Source organism: Molothrus ater, chromosome 5 (genome assembly GCF_012460135.2).
Source record: "Molothrus ater isolate BHLD 08-10-18 breed brown headed cowbird chromosome 5, BPBGC_Mater_1.1, whole genome shotgun sequence".
NCBI classification, from domain to species: domain Eukaryota; kingdom Metazoa; phylum Chordata; class Aves; order Passeriformes; family Icteridae; genus Molothrus; species Molothrus ater.
The window spans coordinates 15,771,290-15,794,909 of NC_050482.2; the positions used below are offsets into that span (position 1 = coordinate 15,771,290).

The 23,620-nt window shown below is 43.0% G+C and overlaps 1 protein-coding gene across 1 annotated transcript in view; it reads right to left on the bottom strand.

The window, feature by feature from the left end:
• CELSR1 (cadherin EGF LAG seven-pass G-type receptor 1) overlaps positions 1–23,620 on the bottom strand; it is a 163,321-nt gene that overhangs the window by 89,313 nt on the left and 50,388 nt on the right. The window contains 1 exon segment of the mRNA XM_036401298.2: positions 6,521–7,159. Within this exon segment, the coding sequence (XP_036257191.1) occupies positions 6,521–7,159 (639 nt within the window).

The window sequence follows — 23,620 nt, forward strand, 5'->3', positions numbered from 1 at the left end:
CCTGACAAGTGAGCGTAGGTTGAAGATTAGCTGAAGGACATGCCCTCCAGATAAAATCCCACCTAGAGAAATGGTAGACCTCTTCAGTGAGTCCTGATATAAACTCCAGATCTGCAACACTCATCTCCTGTGACTTGGTAATAGACATGGACAGGAATATAATCAATAGAAACATGACAATAATAGACTTCAGAATTTGACTGATTGTTTTTTACTCTGTTTTTATTGTTTCACTTATCTTCTGGAGGAGGCAGTCATGCAGTTGTGATATCTGGACCACAGCCCCAGTGCAGCATCATTTGGATCCAGCTGTAAGGCTATGGTGTGCTGGCCCCATCCCTGCATGCATGAACAGCAAACCTTGCCACAAAAAGAAGCAAGGACCTGTTTTAACATGCACAGCAAATCTCAGAGTTAAACACACCAGGTGAGTGGGTGTACAGACTTCTGCTGAGAATCCGTGTCAGGAAGGAAATGCCTTTCCCAGGGATCCCCCCAGGATTCCAGCCATGGGCAGCCCAGGAGTGGCCCTTCCCCAGCTGCTCTTGACTTGCTTTTGATGCAGTCCAGGACACAATTGGCTTTCTGGGCTGTAAGAGCACATTGCCAGTTCACATCCAGCCTCACAACCACCAGCACCTCTGAGTCCTTCCTGGCAGGGCTGCTCTCCATCTGTTCATCCCCCAGACCGTGTTGGTACCAGGGGTGCTCCAACCCAGGTGCAGGACCTTGCTTTTGGTTTTCTTAAACCTCATGAGATTCTCATGGCAACACTATGCATTTCTTGAGCTTGTCCAGGTCCCTCTGGATGGCATCCCATCCTTCAGGTGTGTGATTGCACCACTCAGCTTGGTGTCATCTGAGAAATCTGCAGATGGTGTGCTTGATCCCTATGTCTACGTCATTGATGAAGATAATAAATAACACTAATGACAGCCTGTTCTATCTTTTACACCAGTCATGCTCTGAAAAGCATTTGGAGGATTTAAGCTCTGCTTCTGGACCATCCACCTCCCTGCTAATGGGGCCCTTGCAGCTACCCAAGTGCTGTAAGCATTGTGGGCTTGGAAGGGGCTGGGAGGAAAGAGAGGCACCTGGCTTTACACAACTGCTGCCAACGTGGGGGCACAGCTTGCCATGCCTACACCCACAGAGATAACTGCTTACAGGCAGAAAAGGGCTGATGAAACAGAGAAAGTTGAAGATGGATGGAAAAGACTGTGCTGGGACATCAGCCAAGGAGTACTAATTGTAAGGATGGATCTTACAAGCAAACAATTATTATGTTTCCATCAGATGTGAAAAAGTTGCAGAGAGTCAGGTACACAGCAATCAAAGGAAGTGGTGATGCTGTTATGCAGACCTAGTTTCACTACAAGCATCAGAATAATGGCATGGCATAGCACTGCTGAAAAAGAAAAAAATAGAAAAATGTCTAAACCTTCAACACTGTCCAGACTTTCACTGGCATGCCATCACCCTCCACAAGCTTTTTCACAGTACTGGCATACAGAAACTGCAAGGTAAGGCAACCAGGTATTCTACTTGAGGCACTGAGAAACAATGAAAGTTAGTCAGCACTCTTCTTCAATTTTTCCTGCATCCAAAATCAACAGAAAAACTTCATAAAACTCCATTAAGAGTTCAAATTCTGGAAATACTGCAAATCATCCAGCATTCTAATAACTGTAATTGTATTTAAACTGTTAAAATTGCCTATATGTTTTATTAGACCTTGTCTAGGTTTTTATCTCTTTAGTATGTAAAACCATGTGGAGTCCAGTAGCATAACTCTGAAGGCCTAGACTAAAAGATACTGTTAAGCAGCAATGATACAAAACATAGCAGTATCTTCGTTGTGTTTCCTTAATATTTGACTGAAGAATCAGAGATATGATCAATGAAGCTGTCACATGGCAAGGACAATGTCTCTGCATTCATGGCAGAGTTTGTGGATGACAGAATTTCTTGTTTGGTGTTTTGTATTAAAGAAAAACTTGGTCACAGCTGCTTGAAAATGTTGTCAAGCCCTATAGGCCAGTAAGGATAACCTTTGTTCATACTTGCTGTCACAAAACCACAGCCTTCCATGAGCTAAACAAGGAGTTAAAGATGCAGGGAGGAAGGAATCAAATTTAGCTTTGCTGTACAGGATTTGGCTGTTACACACCTGTGATCCCAACAAGCTGCAGAAGTGCAACTGAGGGTGGAATTTCAGACCTTCTTGCACGAGATAAAACACTCATTATGACTACAGTGGCTGCCAGATTTCTCTACCTCAAAGCTGAAATTCCCTGAAATAAATCTTTCTGGCCTGAAAAAGGAGAATCTGGTATCAGAGTGAGCTGAGAAATTACTATCTGAAGAATGGGTATAAGTAAAGATAAAGCAGAAGATATCCTCACATTTACTTTTATGTTCTATGTTTGCAAGAGCCAAACACTGAGAACTTACTAAGCAATGTGATTAGGAACTTCTGGCAGGATGCTGAGAAACCAGCTATAATTACCTTCTCGTGACACAAAGTTTGAATTCATAGCAGGCACATTAGATGTAATGATTCCTCATGTCAATATGGTATCACAAATACAAATTAGGAGGGAAAAAAGTGTAACATGCAGAAAATCTCTAATTGCTGTATTTGATTACTAGAAGATTTACAACCATGTAAGATTTCTCCTCTCTCTGAAGTGAAATCCAAGGAGAGATGCAAAGGATATGGGGAATTCTCTGATGATCTTTTTCCCCTACAAACTGCTCCTTGCTAGGGGTTGCATAGCAAAGGAGGCAGAGAGAATGTGATAACGCTAAGGAGAACTGTGGGAACATTGAATTTCTTCTTTATTTCAGGAGCTGGTTTCTTTTCCATTAGAGCACTTTTGTTCTGTGTTGATTAAATTTTGCTTTTTGGGAACATGACCATAGAAGAGAGCAGTCTTGGTGGCTGCTGAGCAGGAGCACCACGAGAACAGCACTGGAGGAGGCACCACTCATGGCAGGGCAGGAACAGTGGGAATTCACACCCAAAAAGGTGCTGATTTATGGCCACAGCGGTGTGCTCCATGGGAGGCAGCAGGATGGGGCTGGAAGTACAGCTCATGCAGGAACTGCTGTGGCATCCATGCCCCTAAACCAGTGCCCATGACATGATCCATTTGCACTTCAGGGGTTGCTCCCTGGGGAGTACAGACAATTCCACCTGTGTCTAAGCCTTCACCTACAGCTCATCCCAGCTGCTTCTGCAGTGCTCAAAGATATATGAAATGAAGCTGGAAAAATTATACAGGCTTTATATAGTGTTCAATAAATTTGTTTCCTTAACTAAAATTACATCTTTTAACCTTTAGTCATGCACACAGCTCTCTGCCATCAATGGCACAACTATTAGTGTACACATTGCTTACTTCCCTACACTGATTTGTATATAACAAAGTTAAAGATGTTGTAGGTCTGAAAAAAAAAAAGGATTAAAAATATATGTACTTCCTCACTCACATCCTTACATCACAGGAAGTGAAGTTCATTCCAAATCACCCCAGCCTAGGCAGTAATTAGGTTTCAGAAATACCTTGTGGAAGCTCAGTTTACCTTTGTGCCCGTAACAGAAGACTCCTGAAGACAGGGAAACTTTCATCATGTGTAAATGACTAACAATTACATGGAACCAAATGGAGGGCTTCAAAGCAGGGTGGAAAAATGGAGGGAAATTCCATCCTATTAAGATAGGACATAATTGTCTTGTACAGGAAATAAACACTATATTTTTAGTAGGTGACTAGTCAGATAGAATCAGTACAGGGTTATGATTGTGTAGTGATTTCTCATCAAATTGCAGCCTATCTCCCCAGAGAGATGACAGATCTTAGTATTTTCTTATTTTTCTGTGTAGGCGCTTAATTGGGAAATGGAAACATGAGAGCTCCCAAAGCAGGCTGCATTTCATAGACTATTACCATTCATATTTCATCTTTTACAATTTATTCAAAGATTTGTAGGTACCTCATACTGGTATGTTACTACACCAAGTTGTACCATGATAAAATTTCAGTAATACCAGAATCTTCCAACCTTTAGACTTGGCAATTCCCTGCTCATTCCAATTTATGGCCACTGCATTCCATAAGCCAACACACACTGCTGCTAAACCAACCTGTGCTATTTACAGATCAAATAGATAGAAAATCTGGAATGCTGTGAACAATAAATTCACATCCAAGCTGAAAACACAATATTATGATTAATAGACATAAACTGAACTTCCAAATGGATATGAATATATTTAAATTATTAAAATCATAGGTAAAGTAACAATACTTAAAGGAGATTGGGACAAAATTCAATAATGCACCTTCATTAAATATTTCTGGTAATTTAAAAAACAAGATTTCTTGTTGATAACATTTTTAACCCTGCTTTGTAAAGGGGTTGAAAATCAAGGAACTAATGGCCACCATATGTGGGTAGATGTTTGGCTTTGATGAACAAAACATTGTTATGCAACATGGAACCTAAAGGCATCAAAGCAACTTCAACCAATCCCAGAACAGATACTAAATTTCTACTGCATTCATCCAGTAACAAAACAGAAATATTCTACAATATTTGCATCGATTTTTGGGATAAAGTATTCCAGAGCCCTCTTTGTCATGGTTGGAAGTGTTTTTCCCTGGCCAATCTGAATATGATCAAACTGTCCTTCCACAGAAGAAAGTGTTTCACTCAAGTGTAGCTAATTCTGAAACCTAAAGACAACAAAGCTATAAGCAGTGCTCCCTCCTTAACTTCTGACCACTTTAATACCCTGACAGGAGGACAGTTAATTTTTAACTCAACAATTATGCACTGAAAATAGACCTACAGATCAAATCTTTCTTTGTGTATGAATAATATGGTGTTTCTCTTCTAAATATGTGCTGTTTGTTCTGACTACAGCATTAAGTATTAAACACGTTCATCAATTATTAATATAAGCTTATTATCTTTCATTCTAAAAGTGTATTTAGCTTTTTTTTCTGAAGATTTCTAGCAAGAGATTCTAAAAATGTGATGGAATGCATGTCATTCCAAAACTAAGACATGGATGCATTAACTTCATTTTTATGCATATCTTTGGTTAATGAATCTTGCTACTTCCTATTTACAGTACAATAGTATACAAACATTTTAAATGAAATCTACTGATCATAAAATCTATTTTGTGATGCCCAGTTCTGTGTGTATTGTGTATTTATGGATAATGGACTTTCAAATGTATTTCACTGTGGAACTCGTTCATGAGAAGCTTGACATGAAAGTAACTCCTCAACAAACACCAAATATTCCAACCATCTCACAGTTCTATTCAGGGTTTCTCCCATCAGGCAAAAATTTTTTCTCATCTTATCAGATTGGTCCTGCTGCCCCAAGCACTGCATAAATTTGAGGGAGCATCTCCTGTCCCCCATGCAGGGAAAAGCCCAGTTCCTTTGCTGCCATGTCCCTGCTTGCTAACTCCTGGCTCCTACCACAGTCACATTTTTGATGACAGCCCTGAGGCAAAAGCCAGAGACTGTGAAGGAAAAGCCTTCCACCTGGAGGGCTGGATCCACATCAACGAGATTTTTTTTACATTAGAATTTAAATAATTTATGATTTCAGTTTTTTATAACTTCAGCAGTGAGAGACAGTGTTGGGAACCAACCCCCTCTGCTCCACCCCTTGTTTGCAGGGGTCACAGCAGACATTGCTGAGCTGTCAGTGTAAATTACAGCTGGCAGCACGTCAGTGTAGAATGCTTAAATACGTGTGCAATTTCAAATACATAAATAATCTCACTGACTTTACTGAAGCACCAGAAAACATTCACCTAATATTCTTTTGTAACTTCTCAGGAGTATTTGAGAAGCAGCACTTTGATCTTTATTAGCTGTCAAGTCCATGATGAGGCAAAGTACGTTCCTCAGTGGGCTGTGGAGACAGGCCTGGAAGCAGCTACATCCTTCTTATCTGAATATTTACAAACCAGAGCTGAGTTACAGCATTTCCCTTAAGTGTGTATTACTGCAGCTTTTTGGGAACAAGAACAATGCTAATGCTCTGTGCTGGCTGATGACCAAGGGCTGAGGAGCTCCTGTCGAGACTGCACCCACACTGTGCCCCGGTAGGTGAAGGGGCCCGCAATGGGTTTACATGCAAACCCATGAACCAGGAGATGTGTCCCACCTTTTTCCTTCCACACAGAAGAAATGTGTCTGCATAAAGCATTTTGAGCAGAAATTCACACAGTGCAAATCTCTTCAGCAAGCTGACAGTCCCCCAGCATGACCTGGAGCAAGGCATGGTTCCTACCACTGTGCACACACAGAGAAACTGGCCTTACCCACCCTAAGGGACACCCACAAACCTTCTCGTGACTAGAAGGCAGCGCCAGGAGTTTCCCTCCCTTTGCCTAAGAATGCCAGCAATTTCAGCTTGCCACAGAGCTGGCCTGGCTGCTGGTCTAACATATAAATCACGGGCCCCAGATAAGGTAAGCACGTACCGGTGTAGTCCTCGTAGCACTCGCAGGTGTAGCCGCCCTCGCGGCTGCGGCAGAGCCCGTGGCTCCCGCAGGGGTTGGAGTAGCACAGGTCGATTTCCGTCTCGCAGTAGTCGCCGGTGAAGCCCGGGGGGCAGCGGCACCGCAGCCCGTTGATGGGGTGGATGGGGCGGAACAGGACCGTGTTGGAGCTGATGAACGGCGCCGAGCTGTCGAACTTCAGCACGGAGACGCACTTCATGTAGTTCTCGCAGGGCTCGCGCAAGCAGATGTTGTCATCGAAAGGCAGCACCCTCTGTGTGGAAATCAGGGTCAGCAGCGTCCTGTTGAGGTAGATCTGCTCCTGCAGGTCCTCAGAGGGGAAGAACTTGTTTCGAATGCCACCAGGGAGCAAGGCCGAGAAGGTCACGTTCAGGATATTGGAGCTGACGTCCGTGTCGTTTTGGATGTTGAAAACGAAGATGCCATCCTTGGCAGTGGAGAGCACTGTTGCCACCCCCTCCACAAAGAGGGACAGGAGGGGAGAAAGGAACCTCTCCTGGGACATGTTCTCCAGCCGCACTGTGATGCTGTTGGTGAGCATGTCGTCCGTGATGATGGTGACACGCAGGGTGCAGACTGCAGTGACACTGTGAACACCATCTGAAGGGAAGGGAGAAAATAACAGAGATGTCAGAGAGCAGGCTTCAACCTACGGACAGGGAGGCTCCCACAGCCTCCTGAAAATGAAACAGACCTGCAAGGCACTCAGCTCAGGGCACCAGGATGAGACAGGGAAATGTATCCACCTTCTGAAGTTATTACCATTGCCTTTTCTCAGAAAAACAAAATAAAATTTCTTAAGAATTGTAACTCAAAGGACCCAAGACATCTCAAAGAGGCAAGAACACCTGGAGAAGATGCCAGGCAAATAACTAGCAAGGGTTAGTGTGTAAACAGTCTGAGGGCCCTGTGATGGCCAAGGGAAACCAAGAGGAAGGTGACTCCCGTGACAGTGACTGCTAGTCTATAACTGCTGCTTTTCACAGCACAATACCAAAATTATCATCTTCAGGTGTGGTCTCAGGCTTAAAGAGCCAGAACTCTGCACAGACAGAGAATTGTGACTTCAGATAAGTCATTTAAGGAAATAAGTCTTCACATCTGAGTGCTGGAACTTTTTCATTTGTCCTATATAACTTAAAAATATTTTATGAATATTAGAAAAAAATTTAAATAAAATACACCTGTAGTGAAAAGTGACATTTAAAAACTCTTCCATTTTATCCTTCCTTTAAGGCATTTTTGATACTGCTGTGCCTGTTCTGCAATAAAACCCATATTATAAAAATATAGCACTAATACCTGACACTGGACTGAGAATTGCCACTGTAAAATTTCAGCACACCCTGAGGCTTACAGCAGCGCTGTGAATGTACAAATTCTAGATTATTCTGGCATTATGGAAAATAATTATGACACAGTGAGAGTGCTAAATTTAATCTAACTTCAATGCATGTGTGGAATGGGAAGTTGCATCATCACTGAAATCAAATCACTTACTTTAAATGTGTCTCCTTGCTAACATTAGGGACTCATTAAAATACAGATTGCATTACAGAAAATGTGGTTAGCATTAGAGCAGCATCTAGAAATCCCAGATGAGATCAAGAGTGGCTTCCGGTAGGAAATGTTCCTTCTGAAAGATGTCATAGTGTAAACAAACAACCTTAAATGTGCATGAGTTCGTCTCATGAGAGAGATGAACTGGTTTGAGTGGCCGAAATGAGCCCCAGAGTGAGGTCAAGAACTGAGCCCAGTTTCCTTAGGCCACAGCTCAGTGTCACAGCCTTGCTCTGAAGTATCCCAGTGATAATAATACACAAGTAACCTGCCATTAAGCCTGATTTCAATTAAACCACAAGGTATGTGCAGAAATGGATTTTGAATCATATCAATGTAAATTGCATCAGGAAATGTGTTTAAATCTATCAGTGTGAGATCAAAAAGTCTAACAGCATAGACTGCTAAATGTCATTTTGCTAAGGTTTGTTATCTCCAAGTGTAACTTTATGACCTATGGTCATGCAGGAATAGAACAGAAAAAATCAGAATTATTTCTTTCCTACTCACTGTCACCACTCCATCTCAAGTGCGGTTTTGTTTTGAAAAGAAATGTATTGTTGGAAGATTTTTCCTCCAGTTTTATAGCAGCAATATAGTAAATCACAGCAGCATAATTAACAAAATGGCTTTTGACTCCCTCCTCCTATCAGGTTGTCTGTAAAAGCTCAGCTGTTGACTTCTTCCCCACTGAGGCAGCTTTTATGCAAATATAAAAATCTTTTCTTCTGTGTGCTACTTTAACTACTGCCTGGCTAAAACCAATCCACCAGGAGGGGATATTGTCTGGAGTGATCTGTTTGACTTCTCCCAGGTAACAAGTGACAAGACAAGAGGAAAAGGCCTTAGGTTGCTCCAGGGGAGGCTTAGATTTAGTATGAGGAAGAATTTCTCCACCAAAAGGGTGCTCAGGCATTGGAACAGGCAGCCCAGGGCAGTGGTGGAGTCACCATTCCTGGAGGTGTTTAGAAGATGTGTGGATATGGCCCTTAGGGACATGGTTAAATGGGGGGCTTGGCAAGGCTGGGTTAATGGTTGGACTTGATGATCTTAAAAGCCCTCTCCAAAATAAACAATTCTATGATTCTATGGGCCCATCACAGAAGCTCACATACCAGCTTTCATTTTCTCCCAAGTTTGCAAAAATCTCTTTCTTCTCTTCCTCGGACTCATTCTAGAAATCCGTAGTATCAGCTTCCGTCAAGACCCAAAGCAACCTTTACAAATTATTGGCAGCCAAAATCCTCATTGCAAACTCCTCCTATATGGTCTGTGGATTTCTGATCAACAGACAATACAGGATTGGCAGTATTTTCATAAATGACATCCTCAGACTAGTTTACCCATGTCTGTCATTTGCACAGCTCATTCCCCTGAAAGGCCAGAACAAACTATTCACTTTTTTTTTCCTAAAGCAATTGACATTTGCCTGTTTGTCCCATAGGGTGCCTGAGCTATTTTGCTATTTGTTGCACAATATGCTACAGAAGTTCCCTCATACCAGCCAGAATGCTGGACAATGGGTCCTTTTTTTAAGAAAACACTATGATCTATAGCCCGTGGTATGTATAGTAATAAGACAAAATAAGATCCACTGTCTGACAATGCAGTAGAGTCTACAAACTGTCATAATCAATATCAACTGTCACAATATGCAAGAGCTTCCCAGCATTCACAACAGCTATTCTGACACAGTTAATAAATCACTGGAAAAAAGCCTGGTGTCAGATACCACACAGCCTCCTTGTTCCATGGGCAGCACAAAAGAAAACTGGGCACAGACATATAGCTGCAAAATGAAGTTGTGTTTTAAAAGCCAACTCAGCTTTGTGCAACCCTGTTGCAGAGCATAAAATAAAAAGAGAGTAAAAAAGGAGCAGAGCATGTGTGCTATAGGCAACAAAAGAATGGCACAGCCATAGAACTGGCTGGACAAGCGCCTCTTTCATATCTCAGTTAGGCTGAGAGCAGCATCACAGGATCTGATCAGCTATTCATTCAGAAACTCAAGGAAAGTTCAAACAATCTGTGGTTTTATGAGACCAAATTAGTATCTATTCTACTTTCAACAGACAACATTGGCTTTGAGGTTGGGAACAACTGCAATAAAGAAAGTGGATTTTTTTTTCTTTTTTGGGAAATTATTTAAGCCCTAAATACCCAGTAACATATGTGTTTTGAGATTTACAATTGAAATACTCCATAAATATTTAAAAGGTTTCCTGCCAGAAATGCCAGAGAATTATCATTAGAAAGTACTGTTTTGTGGAGTGGCCATACTTCATGGCCTTCAGTGTTTGAAATGCCCAACCATATGCAGCTACCAAACTGCTAAAAAGGCCTAAATCATCTGAGCTTCCAAAGGTCTCATGATACAGCCATAAGAAGTCCCTATCATGTTTATGGCAGGTGCAAGATGGTTTCAGTCAGGGCTGTGAAACAACCTTCAAGTTGCTACACTGGAAAATTCTGGCTGCACTTTACTCTTTGGAGCAGATCTTGGAACAGATGAGTGTACACACATTCCCCAGGCTTAGCTGTCACCAGTTCTCACAGCCATCATGTGGAGGCTTCAGCAAACCTGCTGGGTGCAGCAGTCTTCCTGAAGGGGCTCTAAACACTCAGATCCTGCTGGCAGATGGGATGTGCAGGCATCCTGCTAAGAGTGATTTGAGCAGACAGCCTGGATCTTAGCAGCCCCAGCCACCCAGATAGCCTGAGGAAAGGGAAACACAGGACAGACCAAAGAAAGAAAAAGGATTCAACCACACCCTTGGTGGCTTGGCTCCTAAATCCCTGTACCAATGGCTTTTGTCACTTTGTCCTCAAGTTTCTCTTCCATAAAATAGGGATAATAGCATTTAACATGTACACTGTGAAATAGTGGGTACAGATGATGAAATGTTGACACACTGGGGTAACAACAAAAGCAACACAAATGTCCTTAAGAAATCATAAAAGGTTCTTTTAAGAGCTTTTGCAGCCAAGTTTATCAAAAACAAGGTGGAAGGATTAAAATAAGACTCTTACTGTCTCACAGACCTGTGAATGAACAAAGAGAATTCTGGACAGCTGGTGGCTACACCAGAAATGTGTTCATTACAAATGTGATGCCTGCACACTGAATTTTTATTCTGGCAATATTATTCTATGTATAATTTCCACAAAAGCCTTCTCTACAAGGTGGAAATCAAAGCAGACTGTTGTCTTTTGAGTCATTGTCATTGATGAAGAGGAGACTTACAACTAGATTTACTCATCTTCATCCTTCATCAAATTAATGAAAAGGTCTAATAGCAAACACATACCCTGATGCATTACAAAGAAAAGGGAAGACAAGAAAGGCTGATGAAAGCTTGATGCTCTCTAAAACACATTAATAACTAGAAAATTGACTAAATAGGCATTGTTTCATTATTACCTTTACTTTACAACAAACCTTATCAAATCTGATACTTTAATCTCAGCTTTCTATCTTCTGGCAGTCTGTAAACCAAAGAATTTTATTATCTAGAAATGTAAACACAGCTAAGTTTAACTGAAATGCATATTTGGCAATGGTAGCACCTGGCCAGAAAGGTTCTTTTGTTTCTTTTTTAAGTTTGCAGAAATAAATAATTAACACTATTTTTAGCTTATTACATACAAAGGTCTTAGTACCATTTTTGAAAGCTGCATACTTTACTTAGCATCAGAGCTTTCTTTCACAGATATACCAATGCAAACCCATTATAATTTTGCTTTATAACACATCTGGAAATAGCAGATACCAGTTTGTACAACAGCCATGCAAAATCCTTGGCTAGCAATCCACAGGTTCAAATAACCTCTTGTTCTTCCCAGATCATAAGAAGCAGCTGTGGCCATGGGTAGCAGCCACTGCTTGGTAACAGGCCTTGGAATAACCAAAGCTGCATCCCCATTGCTTCCAGCCATGTCTTTACATACAGGAGTGAATACACACGCAGCCCAGCACTAAACCTGGAATTACTGATGAGGATGCTGAGCTTTTAGTGTCCTCTCCACAGCTTGGGTGTCAGTAGCACATCAGTAGCACCAGGTCACAGAAATGAATACTGCAGGCAATGCTTGCCTGTCTGAGCAGGGCTGGCACCCAAACCACACTTCCCACTGAGCAAACAGCAGTAAAAAATCAACATGTGTCAATAAAAGTGAGACAGAGTGCACAGTCCTGCCCTGAGCTTTAGCTTGCCTCAGAGAATCTGCCACCATTGCAGAGCTGACTCCTTTTCTTGCATTGTGCTTCCACCACCATGGGAGCAGATTTAAAATGCATAAAATATCAGTGTGCTAATATTGTCCCTTCCAAACCATTGCTGTAGGCATTACAAAGCTTCACATCCATGAGTAGAAATAAGAACTCTATGAACACTCATAAGATAAACTCCTTAAAATATCTTCTGTGTTACAGAAAATTCAGGAGCTTATAATGCAAAGAAAATATCCTGAAAGAAAATAAACTGCACAGAAAATGGCAGGTGGAAACCTAAGCAAGATTCCTTCCTGAAACACCAGGAAGACATGACCAGAAAGGAAAAGCAAAATGGGCATAATTGTGAATTTAAAGATCTCCCATCTTGGGTTTTCCCAGTTATCAAGCAGCCTCACTGAGGAAGTGTTTCAGGTTAGAAAGTGTATATGACACCAGTTTTAGTGTCCCCCCAGGGCACCCTTGAAAAGGAAGCAGGTGATGGCTTTGGTCTTAGCTTTCCAAAAGACAACCACAACGTCCAGTGGCAAATATCCTCTCTGTGTCCCTAAAGAGTCTCTGTTTTGTAGCTGGAACAGCTCAAAGTGCAAAGGTCTCTTTTGCTAGAGAAAAGTGATTTTAAATGGTACAGTAACAGAAAAGTAACATCCATGAGAAATACACTCCATCACTTGCTGTAAAAAAACATAACATTTTGTGTGTAATATATTATTTCTTAGGCAGGCACTAATGAATTCTGTCAAAGCCCTCCTTTCCTAGGAATGGGAAACACTGCTGATGAGCAATTCTGTGAGCAATTCTGATGGCAAGTTGGGTGCAACTACATGGAGACTGTCCTTGGCCACATGAAGCTTATGTTATTGATTTTGTCTCTTTGTTTCAGGCTGCCAGTCAGCTCCCTGCATTTAGGAGCACTGACTGCCAACACAAGTTGTCGGCTTTGGAAACAATATATAAAAATAACTATCTATTATTCACACAATGCCAAAGGTTCATGTTGGAACTGCTGCTGTGAAGAATGTCAAAGTCCAGGTCTGCTCCCAAGCCCATGACACCAACAGGAAGATACCCGTGGACTTCAGTGGACTTCATTCCCTGCCAAAATTTGGCCTAGAGCCTAATTCCCAGAGTCACTGCCAGTGCACTCACACAGAGCTTCACTCCCAACCCTGCAGCCCCAGACAAGAACAGTCTGCCCAGGAAATGGTGCAGGGTTGAAAAATCAAAAGAGCAGAAAGCAAAACATGAGGGATGAGCAGGGCAAGCGTGTGGACACTAGAAACATGCCCCATGCACAGCACCTCCCGAGTTGTAAAGGTGGAAAGGGTTTTCCTAAAATCAGGTGTCTGAATTTGTACCTCAACATCTCTCATTTGGAGGAAAGAAGGTTTGGAGCACTCACAGGAAGAGGGAAGACAAAGATGTGTCATGGGGGTATTTAGATTTCAGGGTGAGGTGAAACAGGAGGCAGCTGAGGTACATGGCGTATGCAAGTACTATGGCAGGTCCTGACTGAGCTGCAAGAAAGGGGGAAGTCCTGGGTGAGACATGTCTTTAGTGGAAAAGAAGATGTCTGGGATTAACTACAGCAAGACTGGCAGACTGATGGAAGACAAGCAATAGTCCACCTTGGCAGAGAGAGTGCCAATGTGTGACTGTGCCAGTGACCAGCTCTCCTTAAACCAGCATTACCCACATTACCTCCAGCACCTTCCTGCTGCCACTGCAGCAACTCAGAGCACCCCAGGGGTCTGTCCCAGGCCACCCAGGCCACAGGGTATGCACCTGGGTCACGGCTGTGCATTGCCACTGCACTGCCCATGGCAGCATCAGCCACATCCCCACTTGTGAAATGATGTCAGGGTCATTGCAAGCAATGATCCCAACAAGTGTGTTCAGACATTCCAGGCAAAGCCACCTCTCCTGCTCACAAGATGCAGGCACTCTTAATTTCAAGTCAAACCTTGATGTACTTCTTTTTGCAAAGAAGATGAATATCTGGGACACCTGGGGAGAGTGGGCAGCGGCACTTGGGGCTCTCACCCCACAGTTCCCTTGGCAGCAGCCATAGCTGTACCAGCTAAATCAAACAGCTAAAAATACCCAAATTGTGGGAGGATAAATTGTTCATAAAGCAACTGTGAATTCCCAACGTGCATAAGAGAAAAAACAAACCAATTTTGGCATCATTATCTTTAATGTAGCCTGTGCTGCTCAGGATTATTTACTTTGTACACAATACTGAAAAGAAAAAGAGCATATTTGAGTCTGCAGCTTGAACAGGGGTTAAGAACAAATTGATGCCAACTGGATTGCTCAACATTGTACAAGATTGCTGTTCTGAAACCAGCACCTGCAAGCTGAGAATTTTGAAATGTTAATTGGGTTGATAACACTAGTCTGGGGGAACATTTCCAGAGGGTAGGAGGTAAAGCAAGTTGGATCTGCTGACAGGAATAAGCCTTCTTGACTTCTAACTGCAGCAAGGCTGAAGATAGACCTCATTTCCTTGAACACCCTCCCACAGAATCACTTCTTGCTCTTCAGGTACCTGGTGCCCATGGGCTATAGCTTCTGTAGGGGGTGAGATACAGGCAAGGGATGCTGACAGGGATGCAGGAGCAACAGGTTGAACAAGGAAACAAATCCCTGTCCTGAGCAGAAAGCATAAGTAGAAGGGATTTGGGACACTTAGAGGGAAATATGATATGTGGGAAGATAGCATGAGCATGCTAACAACCAGCTCCTTACAGACTATTTAACTAAAGAGGAGATTTTCCTTCTAACTAAAATGCAAAGCAATTTTCCTTCTGGGCTCTGCACTTCTCCTTGTACCTCAGCTGGTTTTCTTTGTTAGCAAGGACTGGCCAGACTCCCCTGCCCAGCTGTGCTCGGCAGCAGGGCTGGGTCCCCACCTGTGCATCCTGCTCTGCTCCAGGCCACACCAGCCCCCTGTGGGGGACACAGCCTCAGAGCCTTGTCCCAGTCTGGGCCATGGCAGCCCTGCTGGGGTGCACAGCCCAGGAGCCCTGTCCCACTCTAAGCCATGCCAACCTTGGTGGGGTGCACAGCCCAGGAGCCCTGTCCTGCTCCAGGCCATGCCAGCCCTGGTGGGGTGCACAGTCCAGGAGCCCTGTCCTGCTCCAGGCCATGCCAGCCCCTGGTGGGGTGCACAGCCCAAGAGCCCACCCCATTGCTTCTCCACAGCCAGCTGCCAGCCACAATGCTGGTTCCAGACTCCCACTGAAGACAAGGATTTCCATTTAATGCTAATGTCCATGGAAACTGTGCACCTTAGAGCACTCATCTGACCTGTTCAGCTGAAAAACCCTTCTCCAGATTGCTACACCAGATAAATTCATAGACTGACTAGCTGGGGCCTCCAGCACCTCCCATTAAGCTTGATCTTGTTTCATTTATAATCAAAACTATTGCCTAATTACTGCAATAATTTTCTCTGAACTTTAAAGGAAGAGGAGTTTAATATCATTCACATTTTAATTCTAATTAAATGCAGAGCTAAATGTTGTTAGCCAAAAGAGTTTCCCAGCAGACTCTCATGGCTTGCAGCCCCATCTCACAGTGTGCTGTGGCGGTGGCAGCAGTGGCTTGGTGGGCACTGCTGGGCAGGCAGAGATGCCAGCAGCATTGAGGTGTGTGAAGCCCAGGCACAGGGAGCACTGCTGTCCCCTCACCCCACAGCCACAGGGCTTTTCCTGGGCCTCCACCTCCCCAGCTGTACCCAGTGCTACACAGGAGTTGAAAATGCATGGAAGCACTGGACAAACAACTGCAGTCATGGGATGCTCCAGCGTTAAATCTCCATTCAGGCCATGCTCCTCAAGTAAATGATGCATTTTGTACAGAGGACATAAGAGCAGTGTGTTTACCCTGAGATGCTTTTACGTCATTTACCCCACTTCAAAAGGGACAGCCCCTGTGTGGGGTGCCTGGCTGTGCTGTGGGGGGACAACCCATGGGTCACCCTAAAAGCCTCCATTCTCCTCACAGCCACACATCCCCTGCAAACATTTTTACTCATGGTGTCTGATTAAAGCAAGAACTTCCCCAAGCAAGCCAGAGCTCTACTCAAATCTCTCTCTTTGCAGTTTCAAAGCAGGAATGGATGAAAACTGTTTTGAGGATGGCAAGGGTGAGGTGGGATGAATTGGGGTGAGGGCCTGGGAGTTTCAAACCTGGGAGCAGTGCTAAGGAAATTGCTTCTTTGCCTCACTGTTTGTACCCATACTGCATGTTAGTAACCTCAAAGGTATCCTTTCAAAACAGCATCAGCAAAATTAAATCCATCAGGTTTATTTCTCTAAATGTCTCCATATTCCCATGTTGCTTTTCCCTAGAGATATGCTCTCTGCTCCTTGCTGTGACCCACAGTGAAATCACAGGGACACTTCCTGCTGGATGGAGTTCAGCTTTGCTATCTTGAGTGGAAAAAAGAGAAGGGAACAATGAAAGAAAGACAACAGTTATGTTTACAGACAAGCTTTCAAAACAGCTGTGTACCAGCTGAAAGTTATTGATATAATGGGGTGATGCAGACTTGCCCAGCTCTCTGAAACAGAAAAACAACCAGAAAAATTCAGCTGTGGTAGCTCAACAGGTTGCTGACTGTGCTCGTGTGCTATGGAGGCCCAGCTTGGGGAAATAAGAGGGTTCTTAGGCATACAGGAGCTTCTTTTTTTTTGTTTTCTGTGGTTTCTGTCATCCTAAGGCATTTGCAAATTAATACAAGGCAAAAACAGAGGGCTATCTCTCTGGGACATGGCAAGCAATAATGGCTACATGCCAGCTTCCACATGCACCAGGCACAGGAAAAGTTGTTTCAGCTACTCCTTCTGCCCCAGGAGACTCAGACTCAAACTCAAAAAAATGAGGGACCCACGTAAACAAGGTAACACTCAGTTCTCAAATTTTTTGATGGAAGCAATGACAGGGCATAGATGTCTCACTTGTAGCACACATATCCAAAAGAAAAGGTTTCAGAGCCTTTATAACTCTACCTTTTCTCCCTTTCTCTCTCAAGCTCAATTAATGTTTAAGAATTTTTAATAAGAAGTAGATAAAATTCAAGAGAAGAGATGGGGCCCATCACGGTCCATCCACTGGGATCTGACAAAAAATATACCAATCTTCCACAGTCTGAAAAATTTAGAGTTTCAACTAGCTTAATTCCATTAAAAATCTCAAGAATGAAAATATTAAACAAAATATCACATTTTCCTTCATTTTTGATTTCAAAGGGAATAGATTTTCCTTTTTATTACTAGATTTTCAGCTGACCAGTTTAGCTGGTCTTTTCTGTTAACTGAGGTCTGCTGACTTAAGCAGAGGAGGAAGGGAATAAACAAAACAGAAACTTGAGGAAATAAATTTAAGCAAATATGAAATGTAAATAAAAAGAAACTGCTAGCATCATGTGTTTAAAGAAGTATGAACACGAAGACAAAATAAACAGGTAAAACTACCCTTACCAAACTTTCACAGTTTTGGGAAAGACTCACCAGGCAGTGGGAATATTTATAGGGAAAATGCTGGGTACTTTGTCTGGACTCTCTCTTGATAGGTGACCTACACAATCTTCTAAAAATGTCATGCAAAAACAAGCTCATTCTGATTAACCAACCACCTACACACCACTGGCCACTGGCAATGAGATCATGGTGGGCCTGGCTGCATGGTCAGCTGAGATTATTCTTGGATCCCTGCCGTTAAAACTAGAATGCTGGACAAGAATCAAAAGAGACAAAGCACTCGTTTCCTGTTTCTATAGTGCTGAACCTGTAGTGGGTATTTTTCTCCCCAAAACTTTTCCAAAGGCCAAAGCAGCTGCCCATGCAAAATGGGGAGAATGCAGGAGCTCGACTGCTATCGCTGCGCGCCATCTGGGGAAGCCCATGCAGAGAAGGGGCAGGTCAAGTTATGACAGATGAAAGTGGGTAAGGCAGTGACTCGGAGCCACTGGTGAAACACAGAAACTACACTGATCTTCAGAAATGATACTGCAATCTCAAATGCCTATCTAAGGATTCCTACTCAGCTGAACTGTAGAAATGAGTCATAACTACATGATTCACTTCTTTAAGAATCAGATAAGATTTTCTGCCAGACACTTTGTAAGACACAGATCTGGAGCAAAATTTTGCATTCTAGGACTAATGTAAGACTGTCCAACGAATTCCATATGGACAAGATTCTCTTTAAAGGAATTTACTATAATGGATAAATGGAGAAAAAATGTGTGCTGTCGATACATGCTTGATCTTAGCACAACATCACCAGGAGTGCACCAGGCTGGGCTCTGCCAAGCTGCCACATGTTTCTGGCCAAGGGCAGGATGACTGTCTTGCTCTTCTGGGTAATGGCTCTTTCCTTCCTATTCTGCCAAATTTGCAGACAATCCGGACTACTTGTATTTGGTGAGATCAGGGTATTCAGCAGCAAACAGAGCCTTACTACAAGAGCATGGCAAAACACAGCAGGCATATGCCCACCATGAAGGCAGGGCAGGGTGACTCCCTGGGACACCTGCATCATGGACAGCACAAAGTTTTTCCAGTTCAATGAGAATTAATTCACCATTTCCAGGCATCCCATTGTAGCTAATGCTCCCACCAGACCACTGCACATCTTAACATCTGTAGAAAAGCCTTCTCTTTCAACCCAAGCAGAATTTCCAGGTGTAGAAGAGGAGATGTACAGTGAAAGCTGGATATATGATGACCTCCATGGTGCCGTGGAAGCAGCATTTTCCAACTAGCGTTGAATAAACTACTCATGAGGAAAAAATATTTCATTGTACATTGAGTTTTCCCAGGGCTGTTTGTATATTCTACAAAACCTAAGAATTTATGTATCTCCTTCATTATAGTACCAGTAGATTCCTATTAATATCTTTAAAGCTATTATTTTTCAATGTTTATTATGTTTTATGAAAAAGTATAAAATACTGACCATATGTAAAATATACTCAAAAATTCTCACCAATAATGTTGAGCCTTAAAATGTAAATCACTCTAGTAAAACACAAAAATCTTCATTCTAGGAATCCCTACCCCTGTAATCCCACTGATCTCAGCACAGCCTGACCATTACAGGACTGCTGGACATGAAGCCTTCAGCCTGAGCTCTGAGACTACTTTGGTACAATTTCAAGAATGTGCAGCTTCCTGAGAAACCACTGAGTCACAAGGATGAAATTTCACCAAGCATTAGTAGAGGTTCATCCTATCACCTTTCTATAAAACATACCAAACCCGTGTCCTCCATTTGTAGGCATGCAATGAGATAAATGTTATCACTGAGAGAATAGAAATACTAATTTTATTTTTAAAATATAGTTTTTAAAATTTAGTTGTACTGTGAAAAGCAAATGTCTGTAAATCAGGATTTTTCCATGCAAAGACCTAATCTGAATTCCTGCAGGATGCTTCACACTGTGGAGTCACTTCCCAAGAGCTCAGAGAATTGCAGAAGTTTAATTAGTAGAAAGTTTTTGTGTTTCAGTGTCCAGAGCACCTCTTTTCACCACCTAAACTCTGAGGGCAACTGGACAGACAGTACATCAGCTCTTTGGACCATGCCTTTGAGTCCAGACATTCATTCTCTCTCTCCACTTATAAAATTAGGCTTATGCCTTGGCTCAACTCAATGACAAAGTTCTCAGAAAAAAAAAATATATTTCAGCTATTTTTAAATTTTCTCAGTTTTCAAAAACCTCTTTAGTTCTGTTTATATTTAGCCCTGATATTTCTCTATTTAGCCAGTGAGCATCTTCATGAGAGAGCTTCCTAAATGCTGAAAAACCACTCAGTTTTAACACCTGCAGTCAGTGTACTGCATTAATAACCCCAAAAACATCCCACAGAGGAAGACTTTCTCCTTCTCTCCACAGGGCCAACCAGAAACCCCCTCCTGCTTCCCAGCCTGCAGGAAACCTGCTGATCCCTGAGGTGGGTGCTAAGACAGCCAGATCCTACTCACAGTGGTCCTCAGCTGCAGGACCTCACAGCACTGGCTGCTTGAGGCACTTTGAATGTCTCACAGGTGGGCTCATGCAAAAGGGAAGTAGAGCTTCAGTATTTGCATGGAAGGAATTATTTCTCTCTGGATGTGACAGCTGGTAATGGGGAGAGAGGTAAAGCAGCTGTAACCCAGATCAGGAGGTTTATAGTGCTGCCAGCGTGCCTGTGCAGCACAGGAAGCAGCAGCAGCTCCACACAGGACAATATTAGTGGAAAGGACAGCAAAATTCACAAAAATGTGTGCAGGGGATGGCTTTGCACACTTCAGGTCACAGGGAGCACAGGCAGGAGGCTGGGTGGGGGCAGCGTGGTGACCAGCGGTGATGCCCAGCTGGCACCCAACCCAGCTCCACAATTTGTCACACAGGTGTCATTCCTCATGCCAGAAAACTCAGAGCAAGATGCACATGGAAGTGTCATGACAAGTGGCTGCAATGTCTGCAGAAAGCATCAAGTGGAGAAACATTTCTACCAGAAATTTTCCAAAACTGTAGAAGTTCTTGATCTCCAGCTCAGGCTGACTCCTGTGACTGCTAACAAGAAGTGGATGCAGCTCTTCCTCCACCACTCCTAAAGGAACAGAGAATTGTCCCAGAGAAATTGGCTTTTACTCCTCTATTTTTTTTTCTTCCTGTCCTCCCAGGAAAAACAAGCTGCTGCATTTGTAGCTACAAGGACATGGAGGGAGGAAAGGACAGCTCACATGGGCATTCTTCTCTGAGCACTGATGCAGAAGCAAACCCCAACAGTGCATTTCGTGGTGGAAAACTGTTCATGGGCATGAAGCCCATGGGGTGAGGTGGGTTTGGCCAGACTCAAGTTTTCATGAACTCCAACTTCATTACAGTAAAATTTGAAAGTGCTTCCCCAGTTGAAAAACATATCTTCTACTTTGTTTCCATTAAAAAAAAGAACAATCTTCTAATTAAGGATGGATGTAGAATTAAAAAAAAAAAAAACAAAACCAAAAAAATCCTATGAATATTTCAAAAAATGTTCAAGCTCAAAATAAGATATTGTAGCCCTGAAAAAAATTACCAATTTGTCTTTGTGTCCTTTTCAGAGACCTGTTTGGCAAAGAGGACATTTCACAGTCTCCTCTTACGGAAATCCAACGCCACGCTCTTGCTTCAGGACTGCTGCCAGCTCCGTGTTTAGTGGATAAACTCTTTCACATTTGTCTTTGAAAGAGGCTCTTGTGAACAGGAAGCTGTGCTGTGACACCAGGCTCCTGTGCTCTTTAAAACAGCTCAAGCTCTGCAAGTGACCTCCCTCATCTCAGTTGGCTCAAGCCATCTCCTACACATTGTTTCTCCAGCAGTAACCTGAGGCTTCAGAAAGTGCTGTAACAGGTGGTCAAAGTTAAGTCAGCACCCAGAAAAAGGAAACATTTTAATATTACCTACCTAATGCGCCTTTCTGTCTTTAGATGTTTACACTAATAATCAGAATTTAGGGGGTTTTTGTATCAGTCCATTACTCATACCCAGACACTACTCAACGCCAATAGATATGATATTACAATTTCTTTAAATTTGACATCATTTAATATCTACTGCATTTTACTGACTGAGCCATCTGGAAAGCACAGGATACTCTGCAGATCATGGAAGTACAGAAGGGCTCCTTAGGTCTTCTGAGTGCATCTTGTACCTCTCTTTCACAACTGTTTTTATCTGCCAATCAAATAATGATATTTCTGTAATTACTTTAAAGTACTGAGCTCACTTGATGCATGCTGTGCACTGCTGTGCAAGGCATGGGATTTGAATAATTATACTGCCCTAGAAAATACCAAACCAACATCCCAAGACATCAGCAGAAGCTGAGAAATGTCAAAAGAAATAATGTGGCAACAACAACGTCATAGGAGCATGAAGCAGACTATTTCTCTGTTATCACTCACCACTTTAAAATAAATTGGGTGTTTCCCTCTCCTCTTTCCAAGCACAGAGTTACACACCCAGCAGCACTGGGCTCAAAACAGTCTCTACCCAAAGCAGCAGAGTAACTGCTCTGCTCTGGAACACCTTTGGTGTACTGGAGTTCTTTTAGGTTTGCACACAGGCACCAGGAGGCAGAATCTGGCCAAATCACTTTAAAAAGACTGAACTGCTTGAGATAAATACCTGAGAATCCATCTCTTAATACGCCATTGCTCTAATTTCTCTTCTTAAAGCATTTGCACCAGTAATCAGAGGTGATCACTGAGCTCCATCCTGCACCTTTAATTAAAGTCTGTTTCTGAAAGCCCTGTCTAGAGAGACTAATCCCTCTCTTTTCAGCTGCTAGACTTGCACAGGAGAAAAGAGGCAGATGCATGTTTGAGGAGGTGAACAGGTCCCAGTTTGGCACCCCAAAATGTCACAAAACATCTACTGATACTCAAGCCAGCTACTTCAAATGCAAATTGCCAACAGTTGGTAAAGAAATGGGCAGAGAAGCACATGCAGGGGAAAACCATGAACACAGATATGAAAACTAATCATTCAAGGGTAACAACCTATTAGTTTTTGTTTGGTACTACCAGTGTGGGCTCAGGTCCTGTCAGCCCTTGCCTGAAGCTGATGCTTCTGTTTGAGCAGATGCAGAGATCTTGCAAAGAAAACTGTAGGAAATCCTCCCTCAGAGCTCAAAGGAGATGGGAAAGAAAGGAGAGCTGTCACACCAACAACAGCAAATATAGTCCTCAAAGCAGTAGTGTGGTGGCTCACAGGATCCTCGTGAGCCAAGGAATAACATCAGAGAGCTACCATGCTGCTATAGGCATGGTATATCAAGATTTCCACATCATTAAGGTCACTCTGCATCTTCACTAGTGATACATTGTCACTTACCCTCTGCTCTGCCAGCACAGCAGGGTTCCATCTCCCAGCATCAGATTTACCCTACAATTCATCTCCTCTCAGTGTCTGCCCCTTTTTCCACCTCCCAGAGTTACCACAAAGTCCTCCCTCTGGTTGCTCACTATAAACTTCTCTCTTCTGAAGCACTGCTGGGAAACTGCCCTCCTGTGATGGCAAGTGACAGCAGGTGACAGCAGGTGACAGCAGGTGCAAGTGGCTGCAGCCACTGATGCCTTCTTCACATGCTCATGTGGATAAGGGAAGGTCCCAACTGCTAATGTAGGTGCAAATGTACAGAGACAAATGGCCTTGCCCTTCCACCATCCCTCACCCTGAGTGAGCCTTGCAAACTTTCACCATCTCCTTTTTCAGCCCCTAGGGCTGC